The sequence below is a fragment of the Molossus molossus genome, unplaced genomic scaffold (assembly GCF_014108415.1).
Source record: "Molossus molossus isolate mMolMol1 unplaced genomic scaffold, mMolMol1.p scaffold_m16_p_11, whole genome shotgun sequence".
Taxonomy (NCBI): domain Eukaryota; kingdom Metazoa; phylum Chordata; class Mammalia; order Chiroptera; family Molossidae; genus Molossus; species Molossus molossus.
In genome coordinates this window covers 53,238,435-53,261,452 of record NW_023425346.1, presented here as the reverse complement: position 1 = coordinate 53,261,452, position 23,018 = coordinate 53,238,435, and the positions used below count along the sequence as shown (strand labels likewise).

The following is a 23,018-nucleotide window of genomic DNA, read 5'->3' as shown; positions in this document are numbered from 1 at the left end:
TGGACATATCATTTAACCTCTCTCGGCCTCTGAACCTCAGTTTTCCCATTTGTGAAATACATTCTACCCATTTCCTATTTGTGAAACTGGGTTGTTTCCATATATCTTTAAAGTTCTTTAAGGCCAACATTTGTGAGTGATGTATAATGAGCTCTACGAACCAGAAAAGACTTTTTAGCTTATCTGGTCCAACCCTTTCATTCTGCAGATGAGGAACCGGAAGCCCCAAAGGTTCTGTGACCTGTCTAAGGTGACACAGCTTGGAACCTAGAACTAGAACCCACATCTTCTGGTTCCCAGCCTTCACTCTCTCTCTCTTCACCAGATACATCACATCTACCCCTTGCTGGATATTCTCCAATTTGATAAGTTCATTCTAATCAAGGTCATTTCTCTAATAGAAGGAGAACGGCAGATTCCCTTAGATGGCCAGTTCCTTGAGAGATCACCTGAAGCCAACCTTAAATCAGAAGAGATTGTGTTATCTGTTTATATTCCCCACTCTACTCAGGTAAGGGCCCCCTGACCAGCTGCCCGCCCCAAGGGAGCCCTGCTCACCCTGTGCAACCACAGACAGGCTTCCAAGGATGGTGCCATCTCCATTTCCAACCAACAGCTGCGGGGAGACTATTGGGCTGCTCTTAGGAAGGGGCAGATTCTCAGATGGCCATTTCATTTGCTTTCATATCAGGTCCACATTAGACTTTTGTGGACCTTAGGCACTTTTGCCTTCATGGGTCCCTTTCTCCATAAAATTAAAATAAAATCAATGGCCATATTAATATAAAGATGAATGTAAGGAATCGGGGCGCCGCCAAAAAGATGAGAAGAGACTAGAGAGCCAAACAGCCGAATAACCAGATCAGGCTTTATTGGGTACACTCCGGGCGGGTTCACAGACTCCGGGGGTCGAGTCCTAGAAGCCGTGCCGATGCTGGGGTCTGCGATTTTTATATCTGCCTGATGCAATATCATCTACAATAAGTTCCTGCTAAACTGAAAGTTTATTATCATTAAAATACTTCCAAGTGAACCAACATTTATAGGGTGTGGGTCTATAAGCCCGGGGCAAACAGTTCCTGGAACAGGACAGGGGTTAAGGTTGGGTAAGCGTGGTAATGGTCGAGCAAGTTGCCTGGTGCCAGTCACCAGGCTATCGGACAATGAACATAACCTGGTTTTATATAGTCATTTTTACTGTATTTTTTCTTTTGTTTTTAAAATAAATTAAAGATTTTCTATGGGCCTTATCTCTGCAAAAGAAGAGCCTTTTATGTGAGAAGCTGAATTTTGGGTTTCAGATAAATATGCATCTTAACCAAGATTGAGACAAACTATTGTCAATATCATCTACAATAAGTTCCTGCTAAACTGAAAGTTTATTATCATTAAAATACTTCCAAGTGAACCAACATTTATTAACCAAATACTTTAAGTAAAAGTATTTGTTTATTAACTACCTACCACTCTGCAAGTCAGGCACAGGGCTAATCCCAGAAGACAATACACAAATTTATAAAACAGTGTCCTAACTTCCCAGGTCTCTAAACCTAAGAGGAAGGGCTTGAAATAGGAAACACCCAATCATCTTAGAGAGAAATGAGTGGACAAATAGCTACAGTGGGTCCTGCGATGGGGAGAGCCCTCCCCTGGTGTTGTTCAAAAGGGAAGGAAAACAGTTGGGATCAAGCATAGATCAGTGGAGAGAAGCGGGTGGTCATTCCAGGAGGCAGAAGAGCATGAGGATTAGGGTTGGGTGAATGGCAGCTTGGAGGCCAGGCAGCAGGGCAAGGTGGCTGGAGGAGCCCCAGGAAACAAGGCTGGGTGGTAGGCTGGGGCTCCATATCTATTGCTTCATCAAGGAGTCTCTACATGTTCTGGCAGACAACCACCTCTAAAGACTTTAAAGCAAGGTAAAATCTTAATGAAAGTGGTATTTTAAGAATATTGATCCACTGGAAAGATGGAGGAAAAATTGGTTGGAGTAGGTTGAAAGGTTAGGAGTCTAATGCAATCATTCAGGCAGGAGGTCATGAGGGTGGTGGCAGCAGGAATGGAGAGGAAAGTCCCACCAACCAGTACAGTAGAGGAAATGTGATGTGTGTCTCAAACACTTCTTGATCACCTTTGCTTTCTGTACCAAAAATGTTTCATCCTTGACAGGGTCCATGGTAGTAGGGTTAACCTCTCCCCCACCCCCACCAAGATACTGGCCACACAAAGAGGTTTTCCCCCATTTTGTCCCTCCAGTATTTAACACCAATAATAAGATTTCACCTAAAAGAACAAATTTAAACCTGGACAACACTTTGGAAACCATTTGGTGCATTAGTTTCAAGCTTTTTCTTTTTAACAGTAGAACTCTTTATTCAAATGAAATTCACATAGAACACCAAACTAGTTAAAAGTGAAAGCTTGGTAGTTTGCTCTGAGACACACTCCGCCTCCTTATCTTCCCCTCATTCCCTGAGGCACCATCTGATCAAACCCAACCTTCTTTTAAAGACAGTTAAGACCCAAACAATTTAAGTCATTTGCCTGAGGCCAAGTGTGGTGATTTGGAGTTGAGAGTAGATAAGCATCAACTCTGAAGCCAGATTGCTTGGATTTGAACCCAGCTCTGCCACTTACTGTGTGACTTTGTGTAAGTTATTTAACCTCTCAGTTTCCTCATCAGTAAATTGGAAATGAGTAGAGTTGGAGTGAGGATTAAATATTAATATATATAAAACACATAAGCCTGTACTCATGTACCATCAGCACTACAGTTAATAACAGTGAGAATTTAAATCTATTCACAGGATCCTTTTCATTATTAATAATCATCTAAGTTGTTTCTGTTTCTTCCACAGTAGAGATAAGCACTAAACTTTTTGAGTGTTTTTCTATTGCCAGTGGCACTTTGTGTCAGGACTGCGGGTGGCCCAACGTCAGGAGAATGCCTTTGCCATCGTCAATGCCGGGATGAGTGTGAAGTTTGAAGAAAACACAGATACAATCAAGGACCTTAAAATATTCTATGGAAGTGTTGGCCCCACTGTGGTCTCTGCAAACCAAACTTGCAAGCAGCTCATTGGGAGGTAGGTCATAGCTCATCTGGAACATAAAACTCAGGCCTTTCTATTTTAATATTTCAATGAAAATAGTACTTCAAGAATTTTTCTGATTATAAAATATATATATTCATTTAAAATTTTTAAGCACTGGAAAAAAGTATAAAGAAAATAGAAGTCACACAAAAACCAACATATTTCAAGGTACAATAATTCTGTTATTGCAGTTTCTGTAATAAGATTAGTGCACAAATATAAGTAAATATAACCTTCACATTTTCACTTTTAATTAACCTGCAAAGTAAGTCAATATTTCCAATGCTGTGTCCTAAGACATCTGAAAATTTTCTTAAACCATATAAAGAAGATTAAATATTCCAAAAGGTTAAATGGTCTTCTTCTTGTCATTCTCATTACTTCTAGCATGTGGAAAGTAATTTTTTAAATTCTTCCAACTAGTGTTTTTACAATAATTTTTGTCTACCCACCATATTTATTGTCAATAATAAGAACTTAATACAAGTTTTTTCTGTTACTAAAATAACTTGATGCTTTCAAAGCATTTATACAGACACTTTCATTTGTGAAAAATTTTAGAACTATAATCAATAATTTGGTAATTTACCAGTCATTACCTGTATAGTATGCTTGCCAGGCATGGTCTAGTTGCTGGAGATACAACAATGAACAAGACAAAGTCTCATATTCTGGGAATTTTTATTTTAGTACTTTTTATTACCCAAGTTATTTGAGGTAAACCAATATTCAATATCCAAGAAGTTAAAAAATGCCCTGGCCGGTTTGGCTCAGCGGTTAGAGCGTCGACCTGTGGTCCTGAGAGACCCGGGTTCGGTTCCCGCTAAGGGCACGTACCTCGGTTGCAGTTTGTCCCCGGCCCTGGTCGGTCGTGCGGGTGGCAGCCACTCGATGTGTTCCTTTCACGTCGATGTTTCTCTCTCTCTCTCTCTCTCCCTCCCACTCTACCTGAGCAAAAAAATGGGAAAAGGTCCTCGGGTGAGGATAAAAAAAAAAAAAAAAGAAGTTAAAAAATAATAATAAAAACAGGCAATCCAATTAAAAATCAGCAGAGGAGGGACTTCTGGTCAAGATGGCAGCATAGGTAAATGTGATATCGCGTCCTCCCACAACCACATCAAAGTTACAACTAAACTATTGAACAACCATCATTCAAAACTGCCTGCAATCAAGCTGAGTGGAAGTCCTACAACTACGGAATTAAAGAAGCAGCCACATGGAGACTGGTAGGAGGGGCGGAGGTGGATGGACTGGTCCCACACCCACGTGTGGTGGATAAAAATCAGGAGGACACCTCAGCTGGAAAGGTCCTCCCTGAGGACTGTGGGGGTCCGCCTCCCACACCAGGAGCCCAGCTCAGGGTTCCAGTGCCAGGAGAGCAGTCCCCATCACTTCTTGCTGGAAAAACCACCGGGAACTGAGGCTCAGGGAGGCTGAGGCAGCTGGAGCCCCAGGAAGCTCCTCTTAAACGGTCCGTGCATAGACTTATTGGACTCACTCCCTCTAAGCTTGAAAGGGAGGCAGCTTGAGAAGACGCCAGAGATAGGAAAAAACTGAGCTGTTTGGCATTGGAGCGAAAGCTGGAGAGGGGGCTCTCTCTGGAACAAAAAAAAACTAACATGCTGTCCAACACCTTTGTTCCTTTGGTGAGCCCTTCCCTGGGGCAGCAGACAGCTGCCATATCTGGGACTCTAGCACCTGACTGGTTGCCCCGCCCTGGAGATTCCCTGAGGCCCTGCCACACCCAACTTTCAGGCCCATCCAAGCTGTTGCCAGTTGCTTAACCATAGGATTGGCCTGTCTTGGATCCTGCTTCAGGTTTTCCTAAATTCTTTCAAACAAGCAGTTTCTGGTCTCAGCTAGCCCCATAGCTCTCATTAATTAATACATAGAAACAAACACAGGGAGGCAGCCAAAACAAGGAGACAAAAAAACAGGTCCAAAATGAAAGAACAGAACAAAACTCCAGGAAAAGAACTAAGTGAAATGAAGATAAGCAACCTAACAGATGCTGAGTTCAAAATACTGCTTATAAGGATACTCAATGAACTTAATGAGAAGAACCTCAGCAAACTTACTAAGGGCCTGAAGAACATAAAAAAGGACCAGTCAGAAATGAAGGATGCACAGTCAGAAATGAAGGAGGCACTAACTGAAATCAAGAATAATTTACACAGATTCAATAGTAGAGTAGGTAAAGCCAAGAAGCAAACCATTGATTTGGAATATAAGGAAGCAAAAAACACCCAATCAGAACAGCAAAAAGAAAAAAGAATCCAAAACAATGAGGAGAGTGTAAGGAGCCTCTGGGACAACTTCAAGCATGCCAACATTCACCATCTTGGGGTGCCAGAAGGAGAAGAGAGAGAACAAGAAATGGAAAACCTATTTAAACAATAATGGCAGAAAACTTCCCTAACTTGGTGAAGGAAACAGACATACAAGTCCAGGAAGCACAGAGAGTCCCAAACAAGATGAACCCCAAGAGGCCCACACCAAGACACATCATCATCAAAATGCAAAACGTTCAAGACAAAGAGAGAGTCTTAAAAGCAGCAAGAGAAAAGCAGTTAGTTACCTACAAGGGCGTTCCCATTAGACTGTCAGCTGATTTCTCAAAAGAAACTTTGCAGGCCAGAAGGGAGTGGCAAGAAATACTCAGAGTGATGAAAAGAAAGAACCTACAACCAAGATTACTCCATCCTGCAAAGCTGTCATTTAGAATTGATGGCCATATAAAGAGTTTCCCAGACAAGAAAAAGCTAAAGGAGTTTATCACCACTAAACCGTCATTATATGAAATGTTAAAGGGTCTTTTTGAAGAAAAAGATAAAATATATGAACAAACAAAATGATAATGAATACATATCTATTGGCAATGGAATCTACAAACAAAATAAACAGGCAGAACAGAAACATTTTCATAGATACAGAGAACATTTTGTTGGTTGCCATATGGGAGGTGGGTTGGGGGAATGGGTGAAAAGGGTGAAGGGATTAAGAAGTACAAATTGGTTGCTAGACTGATAAACCTCAAAAGGAAGGGGGGTTTGGGAGTAGGAAGAAATAAACCAAAGAACTTATATGCATAACCAATGGACACAGACAACAGTGTGGGAAAAGGCAGGAAGGGGGTAGGAGTGGAGAGGAGGGGATCAATGGGGGGAAAATGAGGAACATCTGCAATACATTCAACAAAGATTTTTAAAAAATAAAAATAAATAAAATATAAATAAATAAATAAATCAGCAGAGGATCCAAATAGACATTTTCCAAAGAAAACATACAGATGACTAACAGGCACATGAAAAAGTGCTTAACATCACTAATCATCAGGGAAGTACAAATCAAAACCACAATGGAGTAAAGACAGCCTCTTCAATAAATAGTGTTGGGAAAGTTGGACAGCTACATGCAAAATAATGAAACTAGACCACTAACTTTATACCATACACAAGAATAAACTCAAAATGGATAAAAGACTTAAATGTGACATGTGAATTCATAAAATCCTAGAAGAAAATGTAGGCAACAAAATTTCAGACATCACACGCAGCAGAATTTTCACTGATACAATGCCTAAGGCAAGAGAAACAAAGGAAAAGAAGGAATACATGGGACTACATCAAACTAAATAGCTTCTGCACATCAAAAGAAACAAGCATCAAAATGGAAAGGGAACCTACCATATGGGAGTATAATTGCCAGTAATACATCACATCAGATAAGGGGTTAATTTCCAAAATATATAGTATGCTCATACAACTCAACAAAAGGAAGGTAAAGAATCCAATTTAAAAATGGGCAGATGACCTAAATATACACCTCTCCAAACAGAACATACAAATGGCCAAAAGACATATGAAAAATGCTCAACATCACTAATCATCAGAGAGATGCAAATTCAAATGACTATGAGGTATCACCTCACACCTGCCAGAATGGCTGCCATCAACAAATCCTCAAACAAGTGCTGGTGAGGGTGTGGAGAAAATGGGACTCTAGTACCCTGCTGGGGGGAATGCAGACTGGTGCAGTCACTATGGAAAACACCATGGTGTTACCTCAAAAAGTTAAAAAAGGAATTGCCATTTGACCCAGTGTTTCCACTTCTAGGAATATATCCTAAGAAGCCTGAAACACCAATCAGAAAGAATATATGTACCCCTATGTTCATAGCAGCACTATTAATAATTGCTAAGATCTGGAAACAGCCCAAGTGTCCATCAATAAATGAGTAGATAAAAAAGATGTGGTACATGTACACAATGGAGTACTATGCAGCTGTAAGAAAGAAAGATCTCTTATCCTTTGAGATGACATGGAGGGACCTGAACAGTATTATGCTAAGTGAAATAAACCAATCAGAGGAAGACAAATATCACATGATCCCACTTATTTGTGGAATATAATGAAAAAAATAATCTGATGAACAAAATAGACCCAGTGACATAGAAAGGAGTATGGTTTATACTGACAAGCCTCAGAGGAGGTGGGTGGGCTGGAGGGAAAAGATAAACCAAAGAACTTATATGCATATATGCATAACCAATGGACATAGACATCAATGCTGGTGGTGGGGATCAGGAGGAGGGTGTCATTGGGGTAAAAAGGAGAAACATTCGTATCAAAAATAAATTAATTATTATTTTTCTAAACACACAATGAGATATAACCTCACAACTTTTAGAATGGCTATCATAAAAAAGACAAGAACTAACAGGTGCTGGTGAGGATGTGTGGAAAAGGGAAACTTTATGAACTGTTGGTTGGAATGTAAATTGATGCAGCCACTATGGAAAACAGTATAGCAGTTCCTAAAATAATTAAAAATATTACTACCATATGATCCAGTGATTTCATTTCTGGCTATTTATCCAAGAATAAAAATTAAAGCACTACTCAAAAAGATATATAGCCCCGGCTCTATATATAGTTTGGCTCAAAAGTGGAGTGTCAGCCCATGGACCAATGAGTCCTGGGTTTGATTCCGGCCAAGGGCATGTACCTTGGTTGCAGTTCGACACCAGCCCTAGTCAGGGTCATGCGGGAGGCAACTAGTTGATGTATCCCTCTCACATCGATGTTTCTCTCTCTCTCTCCCTTTCTCTCTTTCTCCCTCCCACTCTGTCTGAAGATAAATAGAAAAGTATCCTCAGGTGAAGATAAAAAAAAAAAGACATATGACCCAGCTGGTGTGGCTCAGTGGTTGAGCATCAACCCATGCACCAAGAGGTTGCCAGTTTCACTCCTGGTCAGGGCACATGCCCAGGTTGTGGGCCAAATCCCCTGTCGGGGGCATGCAGGGGGCAATCAATCAATGTTCTCTCTCACTGATGTTTCTATCTCTCTTTCCCTCTCTCTCTCTAAAATTAATAAAGAAAAACAATTTTTTTAATAAAAAAGATATATGGACTCCAATGTTCATTACATCATTGTTTAGAATAACCAAGATATGAAAGCAATCTAAGTGTCCATTGATGGATTACTGGATAAAGAAAACATGGTACATAGATACAATGGAATATTATTCAGCCACAAAAAAAGAAGGAAATCTTGCCATTTGCAACAACATGGATTGACCTTGAGGGAATTATACTAAGTGAAATAAGTCATACAGAGAAGGACAAGTATCACATTGCTGCTGGAGGAATGAGTGGGCATGAGGTTCTTGGGGTACCACTGAAATAAGAATTTTCAGAAGTCCCCACAGGAGAATGAATGTTCTTTATTGGCGTTGAGTTACATTTCTGTGGTTGTAGCATCCCAGTTCCCTTGATCCAGTCCTGGAAGAGAGGCAGCTGTGGGTTTAGTAAGGCTAGTAACAGGGCCAGAGTTCAGACTGTCTGTTCCATGATGTAGCTGGGTCCAGATCAAAATTAGGCTGAATTTTGTCCATCAATCCACTGAATGGGGTCCACATGGCTGTGGGCCATGTGGGCAAATACAGGGTATGAGAGCCCTGCAAGCTGGGGATCTGGCATAGGCAGAGAGAGAGAGAGAGAGAGAGAGAGAGAGAGAGAGAGCGAGCACTTTCCTTCATCTAGGAGATTAAATATTCAGTTTTCATGGGCCTGCAGTGGCCATGCTTATTCTGGCCACTGACTCGCTCCCAGGTGTGACAGAAAGGTAGACACCTTTTCATGTCACTCAGAACTCACTGGGCATGCATCTAAACTGCCTTTGTCCAGTCCCTTCCCCCACAGATCAGCAGAGAATGGACCTGGAATGTGTTAAACTATTTTTTTGGCAAAGCTGTATAAATGGCATGCCTATATTATTTGGTGTTTCCTTCACTCCTTTCCTGTTAAATGATAACCAGCTTATTGTAATCGCATCGGTATGACCTCACTCACATGTGGAATACAAAACAAAACAAAAACCAAGCTCATGGATACAGAGAACAGACTGGTGGTTGCAGCTGTGGGTGGGGGGAAAATGGGTAAAGGGGATTAAAAAATACAAACTTCGAGCTATAAAATAAATAATTCATGGGAATTTAATGTATGGTGACTGTAGTTAATAGTACTGTATTATGTATTTAAAAGTTGTTAAGAGAGTAGATCTTAAAAGTCCTCATCATGCCCTGGCCAGTGGCTCGGTTGGTTGAAGCATCATCCGGTACACCAAAAGGCTGCAGGCTCAATTCCCAGTCAGGGCACATACCTAGGTTATGGGTTCAATTCCCAGTTGGCATGTACAGAAGGCAACCAATCAATGTTTCTCTCTCTCTAAAATCAATAAACATATCCTTGGGTGAGGATAAAAAAAAAAAGTTCTCATTTTGTACTATGTGTAATGATGGATGTTAACTAGACTTACTAAAGTGATCATTTCAAGGTATAGAATCCAAATATCGAATCATTATATTGTATACCTGAAGTTAATATAATGTCATATGTCAATTATAGCCCAATTAAAAAGTAAAACTAATAAAAAGATTTAAAGTAATAATAAAGGAGGACTTGGTAAGGAAAATTTGGAAATCACTGCATCAGATTCTAAAGAAAGCCAGTGAAATGTTTGAGGATATTTTGTGTTGACTTCAAATATGGATACAGATTGCTCTCCATCTTCCCTTGTTCTATCAGTTTAGTCTGTCTTTGCCTCTTCTGTGAAATGTTGACATTCTTTCCTACTAGGCAATGGGATGACCAAATGCTGAGTGATGCGTGCCGGTTGGTCCTGGATGAGATTCACATTCCACCAGAAGCTGAGGGTGGCATGGTGGAATATAGGCGAACCCTCATCATCAGCCTACTCTTCAAATTCTACCTCAAAGTGAAGCGAGGACTGAATAAAATGGTAAATGACTTGTCTGAGTCTTTGGGTGCCTTGACATTCTGAGCATGAGTCTGCACATGAAGGACTTCCCTGCCTGGTTTTGATAGTGCATCAAGGGTACCGGAGATGGGGCCTTCAGTGTAGTGATCAGCATCTTCCTTGCCCTTCTTTGTTCCTCTCCTTCCCTTCTCCTTCAGTCCTGGGCTGACAAGGGGACAACCTTGTTATCCCATTTGCCCTATAGTTTATAGGACAAATACTAACATGCATGCAAGTTGACCTACAATACCAAAAATCCTTCAGTAAGCAAGTTATAACATTATTTTCTATCTTAAAGAAAAATCATTGTAATAATACCAACTTTAATATTTAGAAAATGTAAAATGTGAATAAGTAAAAAAAGAGAACATTTTTAATCCTATCACCATAGAGAGTTAGCCACTATTAATATTTTGGTGTGTATCCTTCTAACCCCTTTAAAGATGTGTATGTCTATATGTCACACATGTACACCAATAGAACTGTTTAGTATAGCTTGCTTTTTTCCCTTCATAACATAAATATCTTTCAATATTCAGTCTTTTTCAGTGACATTATGACATATCGTTGCATGGCATATTTATGGAAACGTGTACAATTACTTGGTCCATTCCTTGTTTTTAGACATTTAGATTGCTTCTAGTTTTTTGGTAACTATTTTTCTTTTCTAGCCTAGTTTAAAATGACTTCCACAGCAGTTCTCAAAATCTGGCCAATGACTGAGTGTCCCCTTGATAACTCATGAACTAACTCAAAAATTGCAGACAAATGACTATACCCACATTTCCTTTATGCCTGAGAATTTTACCTCTTAGTTCAGCCAATCCTTTATTATTTTACTAACAATATTTATTATTAGTATTATCATATTCTATTTTATTACATACTCTATTATGTGTTACATAATATCTTGTATATTAATATGTAATCATTATATATCTAATATAGTGTTGAATATAATCTATTAAATATGTTTTTATTTTATATTTACTATATATGATCATATATTCTCTAACATATTACATATTCTATTATGTTATATATTCCATCATTATAGAAGAATTCAAAATACAGAGAAGCAAATTTTTTTAATCAACTCTAATCCAGTAGTCTTATGATTAACATTTGAGTACATACTTTTATATGTTTTTTATTTATTTATTTATTTATTTATTTATTTATTTATTTATTTTTAATTTAATTTAATTTTTTTTTTTTATCCTCACCGGAGGACATTTTTCCATTCTTTGTTCAGATATAGCAGGAGGGAAAGAGAGGAAGAGAGAGAGAGAAACATTGACGTGAAAGGGACACATCGAGTGGTCGCCACCCACATGACCAGTCAGGGATGGGAACAAACTGCAACCAAGGTACGCGCCCTTAGTGGGAACCAAACCCTGTTCTCTCTGGACCACAGGCCAACGCTCTAACCGCTGAGCCAAACCAGCTAGGGCTTATATGTTTTAAATAAGAAATGGGATCATGCTGTACACAGTTTTGTAACCAGTTTTTTTCATTTAACTGTATTTCATGAACATTTTTCAATGTCCATAAATACACTTCTACAAAATTATTTTTAATGGCTACAGAATATTGTATCTTATGGGTATACCATAATTTGTTTAGCTATTTCCTTGTTGTTGGATGTTCAGTTTAATTCTACTTTCTTCACTATCACAAATAATCTGTAATTTGGACATCCTTGTAGATAACTTACAAGTCATCATTGCTCACTCCTTCAGTTGTTTCTTTGAGATATATGCCAAGAAGAAAGCACAGAGTATTTAGAAGTATATACATACTTCCACTCGTTCAAAAAGGAGACCTGGTCATGAAGGCAAATCTTTACTTTCTGGAAATAACATTCACTTCTCTGTGTACATAAGTAGATGCAGTTATTCTTCAAGCAACTACTACGAGCCCAGAGAACTTGAAGTTCAGGGCTTTCCCTGCAGAACTGGTGTCTAATATCTAGAATAACTATTTCTACATGTTTTTCCAAGCTACTTATTCAGATTGTAAAATTAAATATGAAATAATCTTCTTTTTAGGATCCCCAGGAGTTTCCTGATATCCCAGAAAAGTTCATGAGTGCTCTAGACAATTTCCCGCTCGTAATGCCCCAAGGAATTCAGTTTTTCCAGGTTGGTGTGTAGGATTTTTGTTTTTCAATCTTAGGTGTATATATTATGCAAGTATTTTTCTCTTTTCAACTGCTATATTTTGTATTACATGTAAAGGTAAAGTCTACTAAAACCAGCTGATGTTACCCATTGTCACCCACACACAACTTGCTTGGTTTAGTTTTTCTGTTTTTACTCAAGACTACACAAAGAATTTGATTTTGAATCTTTTTTCTTCACTGTTTTCAGCTTTTTTTTGTTTGGTTGGTTTTGGGGGGGTTTTTTTGTTTTTTTTTTTTCTTTATTGATTTTAGAGAGAGGGAGAGAGAGATAGAAACATCGATGAGAGAGAACATCGACTGGCCACCTCCTGCACGCCCCCTACTGGGAATCAGGCCCACAACCTGGGCATGGGCCCTGACCAGGAATCAAACTGGCGACCTCTTGGTGCATGGGTCAAGGGTCAACCACTGGGCCACACCAGCCAGGGCAGTTTTGTTTTGTTGCTTAAAATGTCCTCCTTTTCTTGGCCAATGTTGGTCCTTTCTTTAAAACCTGTTTCAACATTTACTGCTTCTAGAAAGTCCTCCCTAAATCTCCCAAGAAACTGTGTATTTTCCTTGCACCACTCTAGTTGTGTAAATTATTCTTTAATACTCTGTGAAATTGACCACATTATTTTAATGTATATCTTCTGATTCCTCAACAAGGTTGTAGAATTCTTGAAGGCAGGAACAATGCCTTCTTGTGTGTGTATATGGGGGGGTGGGGGAGGGGTTAGAACCTATAACCAAAAATACATTCCTTACCATAACACTCAAGGGATATTTATTAAGTCTGACTCTTAGATACAGATACCCAGTTACCTATAGTTTTTCTTGCTTATGAGTTAAGATATAACAGATCCAATTTTCAGTGTATAAAAATGTCTTGCAGTGAAATGACACACTCTTTTAATTAACAGTGTGTGGATCCCCGCCAATCTCCTCAAGATCCAGTCGGTCGCCCAGTCATGCACCAGTCAGCCATTAAACATGCCACCGGGGAAGCTGTGTACATTGATGACTTACCTCACATCAGCCAAGAACTCTTTCTGGCTCCAGTTACCAGCACTAGAGCTCATGCAAAGATCATGTAAGGAAATAAAAGATGCCTCTATAAGTTACTAAAATGCATTAACAATTTTATATTTAAATTGAGAGCTTATTGTATAGTTAAGTCAATTGAGAGTATTTATTTCCTCTTCTGGATGGAAATCAATCATTTTTTTTTTGAGGAGGAGGAGGACAATTTTCAATATTTTGTTGAGATAGAGTGAGAGGAAGAGAGAGAGAGAGAAGCATGGACGTGAAAGGGACACATCGAGTGGCTGCCACCCGCACGACCCAACCAGGGCCGGGGACAAACTGCAACCGAGGTACATGCCCTTAGCGGGAACCGAACCTGGGTCTCTCCGGACCGCAGGCCAATGCTCTAACCGCTGAGCCAAACCGGCCAGGGTGGGAATCAATCATTTTTAAAGCATAGTTATGAAAAAAATTTTATGGCCAAGAGTCAGAACACTAACGTAGAATATTGGCCCATGATATAGTTATGAGGATCATTATAGTTGTTCCCTCTGTTTGAAGAATAATTTATATTGTACCCTGAACTTACCCTGGCAACTTTAATGTGTACTTTTACATTTTCTCTCTAGATCAATTGATGTTTCAGAAGCTCTGGCACATCCAGGTGTCATTGATGTGATAACAGCTGAGGATGTTCCAGGAGATAACAATCATGAAGGAGAGGTTATCTATGCTCAGAATGAGGTGTGTGATTTGTACGTGGCTTGTTATTCAAATACTTTACTGAAAATGCCACATCACAAAGACTTCCAGAGAACCAGTGACTCCACCTCAGTGATGCTCAAAGTTATTTGAATTGTGTACCCTTTTGAGAGTCTAATAGAAACCATAAGCCCTCTCAAGGAAGACTTCGAAAAAAGTCGTAAGTCCTAGAAGCAATATAGAGTATAGGACATTAAAAGAACCAACAGAACTTCAGGAATTTCAGGATGACGGGATCACCATGAGTGATTTGGGAATGGTGGGGAATGCTGCTGAAGACAGCCATAGGCCAGATATAATCAAGTTCTGCATCCAGCTTCTGTACCCCCTAAAACCTACTCAAGCCACTGTTTTAAATGTATTCTCATAGGTAGAAAATAATCTTTTTTTGGTCACAAGAACTCAGTGGATAAATGTAAGGATTTGTAAACAGTAAATCCCTTTTAGTGATTCCATGTTTTTTAGCTAATTACATACATGTGACGCTTCTGCAGGTAATTTGCGTGGGTCAGATCATCTGTACTGTGGCTGCTGACACCAATGCTCATGCGAAAGATGCCGCTAAAAAAGTGAAGATTGCTTATGAAGACATAGAACCTAGGATTATCACTATAGAGGTATTCAGACCACTTTGTGTCTTCAAGAATAACCAGGGTGATGTACTTTTGGCAGAATTCAATCCATGGAGTCACACAATAGTATAAACTGGGCTTCGTCTATGCTTTGTTCAGTGTCATCTATAGTTTTAGAGAGAAGGCGCCAGCAATCTGCACCGAGACACAATACTGAGAATTCCTGCCTGGAGCTCCTTTCTTTCCTGTACCCACTCGTCCTGGAAGGGCCTCCTGCCAGGCACGGCCTGAGAATACAGATGAACACCAGAGGAAGGTCCTTGTGGCCTCACATACAAAACTAGTCAGTGAGAAAATCCAGAGCCCTAGGAAATTCAGAACAGGTTAACATTGACTGAATGACAGCTTGGGTCCCCTCTGTCTCCGTGCCCACTTCCTACCTAGGCACACATTCTGAAGGTAGAATACTCAGATTCATGTTCTGACTCTGCCATTGACTAGACTATTAAATGAAAGCTTTGACAAGTTACTTAGTTCTTCATATCTCAACCTCCTTATCTGTAAAATGGGAACTAAGAAAGTCCCTACATCAAAAGGTCATTGTGAGGTTTGGATGAGAGAATCCAGATAAAATGCTTAAAACGGCACCTGGGGACATGGTATGCTTTGAGTAAATGTTAGCTGCTGTTGTTTTAGTTGTTGTTATCAGTGATGTCAAGAACTCTTCATGATGCTTATTATCCCTGGTGCCTAGCCAGGCACTAAACCCATAGTAGGTAAGTGTGTGTGATGGAAGGGCAGGTATATGCATAAGCACTGTGAAACCTGGCCAAGCAGGATACCGTCTTATTCATCCTCTTTGATTCTCCCCAGTTTTTCCCAACAGTTGCCAAGTTCAAGTCTTTTTCAGTTATTTTTTAAATGCGCCCCTTTCTTTCTATTCTCACTTTTACCTCTTCCCACCCACCAGCCCAGTCCTCACCACCTTATTGTCAGATTTACTACAATAATCACTTAAAAAGGCTCTTGGGCTGTATCTCAAAATATCTACCTACCATATTAACTTTCGAAGTCACAAAGTTCATCAGATCACTTTTCCTTGGGAAAAAAAAAAGTCCCCTTAGATAAGGTTCTTAGTATGGAACTTAAGGTTTTTCATAGTCTAAGCTCACTCCAACTGCTTTTTTTTTTTTTTTAGAGAAACATTGATTTGTTGTTACACTTATTTATGCATTCATTGGTTGGTTTTTGTATGTGCCCTTAATAGGGATTGAACCTTGGCATATGAGGCTGATGCTCTAATTGAAAGGAACAGGAGAGAATAATGAAGAACTGATCATAGTGAAGTGCTAGCCACAGGTTATAAGAAATGTTGAACACCGTGGCTCTGTTAATCATGATTGCTTTGTTCTGATTAAAGAAAACCCCTTCTGACCTGGCTAGGAGCTGTACACCCTGGGCGTTTACTCCGAGAATGCTGTCCATTGTCCTTACCCGAAATCGCCCCCCCCTTATCATGGAAAGACTAAAACCTTGGAGTCTTGCTGCACTGGAGACGGCCCACATTCTCCAGCTCCCATTATTTCTCCATGCCTGGAATCTATAACTGTTTTACCCACTGGCATTCCCTTTGCCTACTTCCCCATGTAATACCCAATATGAGCGACTGCCTATGGAGGGGGTGGAAAGCAGATTTTTGCAGGATGACTTGGTTGCTCTCCCATACTGCCAACATTATTGGAATAAACACTCATATATGATTCAAGCTTGTCTCTGCTTAATTGGCTCAAGTAGTGACAGGCAGCCCAGACCCAGTTTTTGTCCAATTTCATAACCAACTGAGCTATCCAGCCAGTGCTCAACAACTTCTTCTTCTTCTCCTCCTCCTCCTCCTCCTCCTCCTCCTCCTCCTCCTCCTCCTCCTCCTCCTCCTCCTCCTCCTTTTAAATATGTTATATTGACATTTTAGAGAGAGAGGAAGGGAGAGGGGAGAGGGAAAGAGAGATAGAAAAATTGTTGAGAGATCGGTTGGCTGTCTCCTACACAGCCCCTACTGGTAATCAAGCCCAACCGGGGCATGTGCTCAGACCAGGAATCAAACTAACGACCTCCTGGTTCATGGGTCGATGCTTAACCACTGAGCCACATGGGCTGGACTCAACTGCTTTTTTTTTTTTTAAATATTTATTTTTTTTATCCTTACCTGAGGACATTTTTGCATTTTTTGTTCAGAGAGTGAGAGGGAGGGAGGGAGGGAGGAAGGGAGAGAGAGAGAGAAACATCGACGCGAAAAGGACACATCCAGTGGCTGCCACCCACATGACCAACCAGGGCCAGGGACAAACTGCAACCGAGGTACGCGCCCTTAGCAGGAACCGAACCCGGGTCTCTCTGGACCGCAGGCTGACGCTCTAACCGCTGAGCCAAACCGGCCTGGGCCTCAACTGCTTCTTGATAGAAAACCTCTCCCCAGCCAGCCTAGCCATGTTCTCATTTTGGCCCCTCACCTGGGTTTTAACTTCTAACTATTGCTTTATGCCCTTGACTTCAAACGATTTCCTGTCTCTTCTCTAACTGCCCTAATCCTATACAATTCAGTACCTAATTTAGGTCACCTACACAGGTATCCCTGAGCACCTCCAGCCCACCAGTCTCCTCCTCCTTGGCCTCTCTTTGATCTATCATCTGCTCCCTCACCACAAAGTTGTCATACCAAACTGCCTAAAATCATCACTCAGCAAGCCAGAGGATAGGATTGTGTTTTATATATCTTTGTTCCTCCACCCAGTTCTTGCTCCAAGCCCAGAACAAAACTAAGTAGTCACCAATACCTGTAATCCTTTGTAAACTAATCTGTGACTCTCCAAATTGCTCAGATTGTCTTGGTGTATGAAGATCTGATAGAGCAGGAGCATCGGTTTGAATGGTTTATTAGAATATATATACATCACTATTTTGTTTGTTTGTTTTGGTTTCTTTTTCCCCTGCAGCAAGCCCTACAGCACAATTCATTTCTTACTGAAGAGAAAAAAATCCATCGAGGAAATGTAGAGCAAGCCTTTAAATATGTTGATCAAACCATTGAAGGTAAGTGGGCCAGAAAAGTGAAACTTCTGAAGCTGAAGACTAAATCAATCAATTAGTTTCAGAAATACTGAAACTCTAAAGCAGAGCCTCTCAACTCTAGTGTGATTTTTAAACAGCAATTTAAAATGCACAAATAATAAGTTTACAGTTTGATGAAATTTTGCATATTTAGAGATCTATGTAAATATTACCCACATCGAGATATAGAACATTTCCTGTACCCCAGAAAGCTTTCTTGTGCCTCCTCTAGGTCAGTTACCTTCCGAAAGTTCTATTCTTTTTTTAAATTTATCTTTATTGTTGAAAGTATTATAAATGTTGCTCCTTTTTGCCGTTCTGACATACTCCTCCTGACTCCCCTACCCTTCACCACACTGTTGTCTGTGTCCATTGATTAGGAATATATGCACAGAAGTTCTTCGGTTTATCTCCTCCTCACCCCACCCCCACCCTCTGAGGTTCTTATTCTTTTTTTTTAATCTTCATTGTTGAATGTATTACAGATGTTCCTCATTTTTCTTCCATTGCCCCCCGTCCTCCCCACTCCCGCCCCCCTTCTGCCTTTTTCCACACTGTTGTCTGTGTCCATTGGTTATGCATATAAGTTCTTTGGTTTATTTCTTCCCACCCCCAAACCCCCTTCTCTTTGAGGTTTGTCAGTCTAGCAACCAATTTGTACTTCTTAATCCCTTCACCATTTTCACCCATTCCCCCAATCCCCCTCCCATCTGGCAACCAACAAAATGTTCTCTGTATCTATGAGAATGTTTCTGTTCTGCCTGTTCATTTTGTAGACTCCATTGCCGATAGATATGTATTCATTGCCATTTTTGTTTGTTCATATATTTTATCTTTTTCTTCAAAAAGACCCTTCAACATTTCATATAATAACGGTTTGGTGGTGATGAAGTCCTTTAACTTTTTCTTGTCTGGGAAACTCTTTATATGGCCATCAATTCTAAATGACAGCTTTGCAGGATAGAGTAATCTTGGTTGTAGGTTCTTGCTTTTCATCACTCTGAACATTTCTTTCCACTCCCTTCTGGCCTGCAAAATTTCTTTTGAGAAATCAGCTGACAGTCTTATGGGAACGCCCTTGTAGGTAACTAACTGCTTTTCTCTTGCTGCTTTTAAGATTCTCTCTTTGTCTTGAACCTTTTGCATTTTGATGATGATGTGTCTTGGTGTGGGCCTCTTGGGGTTCATCTTGTTTGGGAGAGGTTTTTTTTTTTTTTTATCCTCACCCGAGGACATTTTTCCATTTTTTGTTCAGGTAGAGTGGGAGGGAGAGAGAGGAACAGAGAGAGAGAGAAACATCGATGTGAAAGGAACACATCGAGTGGCTGCCACCCGCACAACCGACCAGGGCCAGGGACAAACTGCAACTGAGGTACGTGCCCTTAGCGGGAACCGAACCCGGGTCTCTCAGGACCGCAGGCCGATGCTCTAACCGCTGAGCCAAACCGGCCAGGGCATCTTGTTTGGGAGAGGTTCTTATTCTTGCTGTTGTCAATGTAGATTAGTTTTACCTGTTTTGAACTTCATATAAATGGAAACAAGAGTATAACCTCTTTTGTGACTACTTCTTTTATTCAACATTATGTATGAAAGATTCATCCATGTTGTTGCAGAGATCAATAGTTCTTTTCATTGTTCAGGAGTATTCCTTTGTATAAATATTCCAGAATTTATTTATCTATTTTATTGTTGATTAACATTTTAGTTGATTTCAACTTGGGATTATTATGAATAAAGTTTCTAAAAACACTATTGTGGTAAAAAAAAAAAAGGGGGGGGGGCGAGCGGAGGGTCTCATAATAAACATAACAAAAAGTAATGTCAGCCCTGGCCGGTTTGGCTCAGCGGTTGGAGCGTCGGCCTGCGGTACAGAGAGACCCGGGTTCGGTTCCCGCTAAGGGCATGTACCTCGGTTGCAGTTTGTCCCCGGCCCTGGTTGGTCGTGCGGGTGGCAGCCACTCGATGTGTCCCTTCACATCAATGTTTCTCTCTCTCTCTCTCTTCCTCTCTCTCCCTCCCTCTCTATCTGAACAAAAAATGGAAAAATATCCTCGAGTGAGGATAAAAAAAAAAAAAAAAGTAATGTCACAGGGTGATCTGATCATAACTTCCTAACAAAGTGAGTAGTATTAGACCAGATATATAATTTCCTTCGTAAAAGTTTTACCTTAAGCAAGCCCTATCCTTTGTTTTTGTGCATCTAGATTAACATGCCTTCCAAATGCCTCTTTTACAGATCCTTCCAAAATTTAACCGCCCCCAAGAGAGCACATAATCTTGTTAACTGTCCTGTAATCCATCCCCTCCTTGCTTTCTCCCACCTTTATGTAGTATTCTTTACGTTCCCTCCTTAATTCCAAATATATTTTTTAAAAAACTGCAAAACTGTCATTTCTGGAGTATTTGAGATCTTGCTTCCTGGCAATATCATCAGTTTCGCTCAAATAAACTCATAAACATTCTCTACAGGTTTGGACATCTTTAAGCCAACACTGTTATGCATGTCTTTTGGTGAAAATAACTATTTTCCAATGGAATATACCCAGGAATAGAATTGCAAAACATTAGTATTTTTATACATTTACCTTTAGTAGTTAATGTCAAGCATTAAAAAAATTGTTTCGATTTTAATCCTGCTAACAGTTATGAAACTTCCATTGTTCTGTTGTTATTGTCATTCTTTTTAATTTTCTGTAATTGATGGGTGCACAGTAGTGTCTTATTGTGGCTTCGGTTGATTTCTTTAGTGACTAATGATGCTGAACCCTTTTCATACGTATGTTGGCCATTTTTTTAATGCTCTTTGGTGAGATTTTTGTTCAAAACTATTGCCAGTTTTTTAATTAACCAAATTAAAAGAGATCATTAATTATAATTATATATTATTATTTGTTGTTGTTGTTAATTCCCACCTGAGGATATTTCCCCATTGATTTTTAGATAGAGTGGAAGGGAGGGAGAGAGAGAGAGTGAAAGAGAAAAAAAAACATTGATGTGAGAGAGTCACATCAATTGGTTGCCTCCTGCACAACCATGACCAGGGCCAGGCATTGAACCTGCAACTGCAACCCAGGTACATGCCTTTGAACAGGAATTGAACCTACAACCCCGCAGTCCACAGGCCAATGCTCTAACCACTGAGCTAAACCAGCCAGGGTATAATTATATATTATTGATTTTTATATAATTAATACAATAATGTATTTACTTACTGATTTATAGGAGGTTTTTATGTTTTTGATATGAGTTCTTTGTTAGCTATGGGTATTGCAAATAACTTCTCCTACCCTGCAGATCATGTTATCACTGTCTTCATTATTCTTTTTCATTAACAAAAGCTTTTGATTTTAATAAAGTCCATTTTATCAGTCTTCTTTACAGTTAGTACTTTTGTGCCTTGAAAAAAAATTTGCCCATCCAATGGCTTCTGGAAGGTTGATAAAATGTTTAGCTTTCACACGTAGATCTATGATCCATCGCAAATTAATTTTTCTGTATTGTGTTGACAGAGGTCAAGGTTCAATTTTTTTCAAATGGATATCTAATTAACCTATCACCATGTTTGTTTTTTGTTTTGTTTTTTTTATCCTCACCTGAGGACATTTTTCCATTTTTTGTTCAGATAGAGCGGGAGGGAGAGAGAGAAACATCGATGTGAAGGGACACATCGAGTGGCTGCCACCCACACGACCAACCAGGGCTGGGGACAAACTGCAACCGAGGTACGTGCCCTTAGCGGGAACTGAACCGAGGTCTCTCTGTACCGCAGGCTGACGCTCTAACCACTGTGCCAAACCGGCCAGGGCCTATCACCATGTTTTAAAGACCATTTTTTCCCTTATTGAATTGTAATGCAGTTTTTATTGTTTTCCAGGTATTTACATATGTGTTGTTCTATTTCTGAACTCTCTATTACATTCCACTCATCTCTTTATCTATCTTTGTGCTAATACCACACTATCTTACTTCCTATAACTCTATATTAAGTCTTGAAGTTTAATAGTTTAAGGTCCCTTTGCTGTGTCTTCTTCAATATGACCTCAGCTATCACAGGTTATTGGCATTTTTATATGCATTTATCATCAGTTCATGAATTTCCAAGAATGATAATTAACTGGACTCTTTTTTCTGGAATTGCATTGAAACAATATCAATTTGAGAATCTATGAACATGGTGGACACTGCCTTTTACTTTCATTTCTCTTGGTAATTTTGTAGTTTTCACTAAAAAGCAATCTTGCACATCCTAATATTCATTCCTAGTATTTGATGTTTTATGAGTTTTCTGTAAATTATATTTATATTTAATTTTCTTCTTTTTTTTTTAATCCTCACCCAAGGCCTTTTTTTTTTTTTTTTGCATTTATCTTCAGATAGAGCGGGAGGGAGAGAGGGAGGAAGAGAAAGAGGGAAACATTGATGTGAGAGAGAGACATCGACTAGTTGCCACCCACACAACCCCAGTCAGGGCCGGGGACAGACTGCAACCAAGGTACATGCCTTTAGCAGGAACCAAACCCGGTCTCTCTGGTCCATGGGCCAACACTCTAACTGCTGAGCCAAATCGGCCAGGGCTTTTTATTTAATTTTCTACTTATTTGTGTCTAGTATATAAAAGCACAATTGGTTTTTGTATATTTACTATGTATCCAGGAATTGTGCTAAATTTACACTTACTATTTTATTTTATTTTTTAATTAATTAATTTTTTTTATCTTTATTGTTGAATGTATTACAGATATTCCTCATTTTTCCCTCATTGACCCCCCTCCTCCCCACTCCCACCTCCCTCCTGCTTTTTCCCACACTGCTGTCTGTGTCCATTGGTCATGCATATAAGTTCTTTGGTTTATTTCTTCCCACCCCCAAACCCCCTTCTCTTTGAGGTTTGTCAGTCTAGCAACCAATTTGTATTTCTTAATCCCTTCACCTTTTTCACCCATTCCCCCAATCCCCTTCCCATCTGGCAACCAACAA

General features: G+C 39.8%; 1 protein-coding gene across 1 annotated transcript in view; it reads left to right on the top strand.

Moving 5' to 3' along the window:
* The window catches only part of LOC118624998 (aldehyde oxidase 4-like), a 70,809-nt gene that overhangs the window by 23,916 nt on the left and 23,875 nt on the right, over positions 1–23,018 (top strand). Inside the window, exons 12-19 of the mRNA XM_036253335.1 lie at positions 402–511; positions 2,896–3,080; positions 10,232–10,394; positions 12,464–12,556; positions 13,500–13,669; positions 14,232–14,346; positions 14,859–14,981; positions 17,927–18,023. Of these exons, the coding sequence (XP_036109228.1) occupies positions 402–511; positions 2,896–3,080; positions 10,232–10,394; positions 12,464–12,556; positions 13,500–13,669; positions 14,232–14,346; positions 14,859–14,981; positions 17,927–18,023 (1,056 nt within the window). The remainder of the gene's footprint in view (positions 1–401; positions 512–2,895; positions 3,081–10,231; positions 10,395–12,463; positions 12,557–13,499; positions 13,670–14,231; positions 14,347–14,858; positions 14,982–17,926; positions 18,024–23,018) is intronic.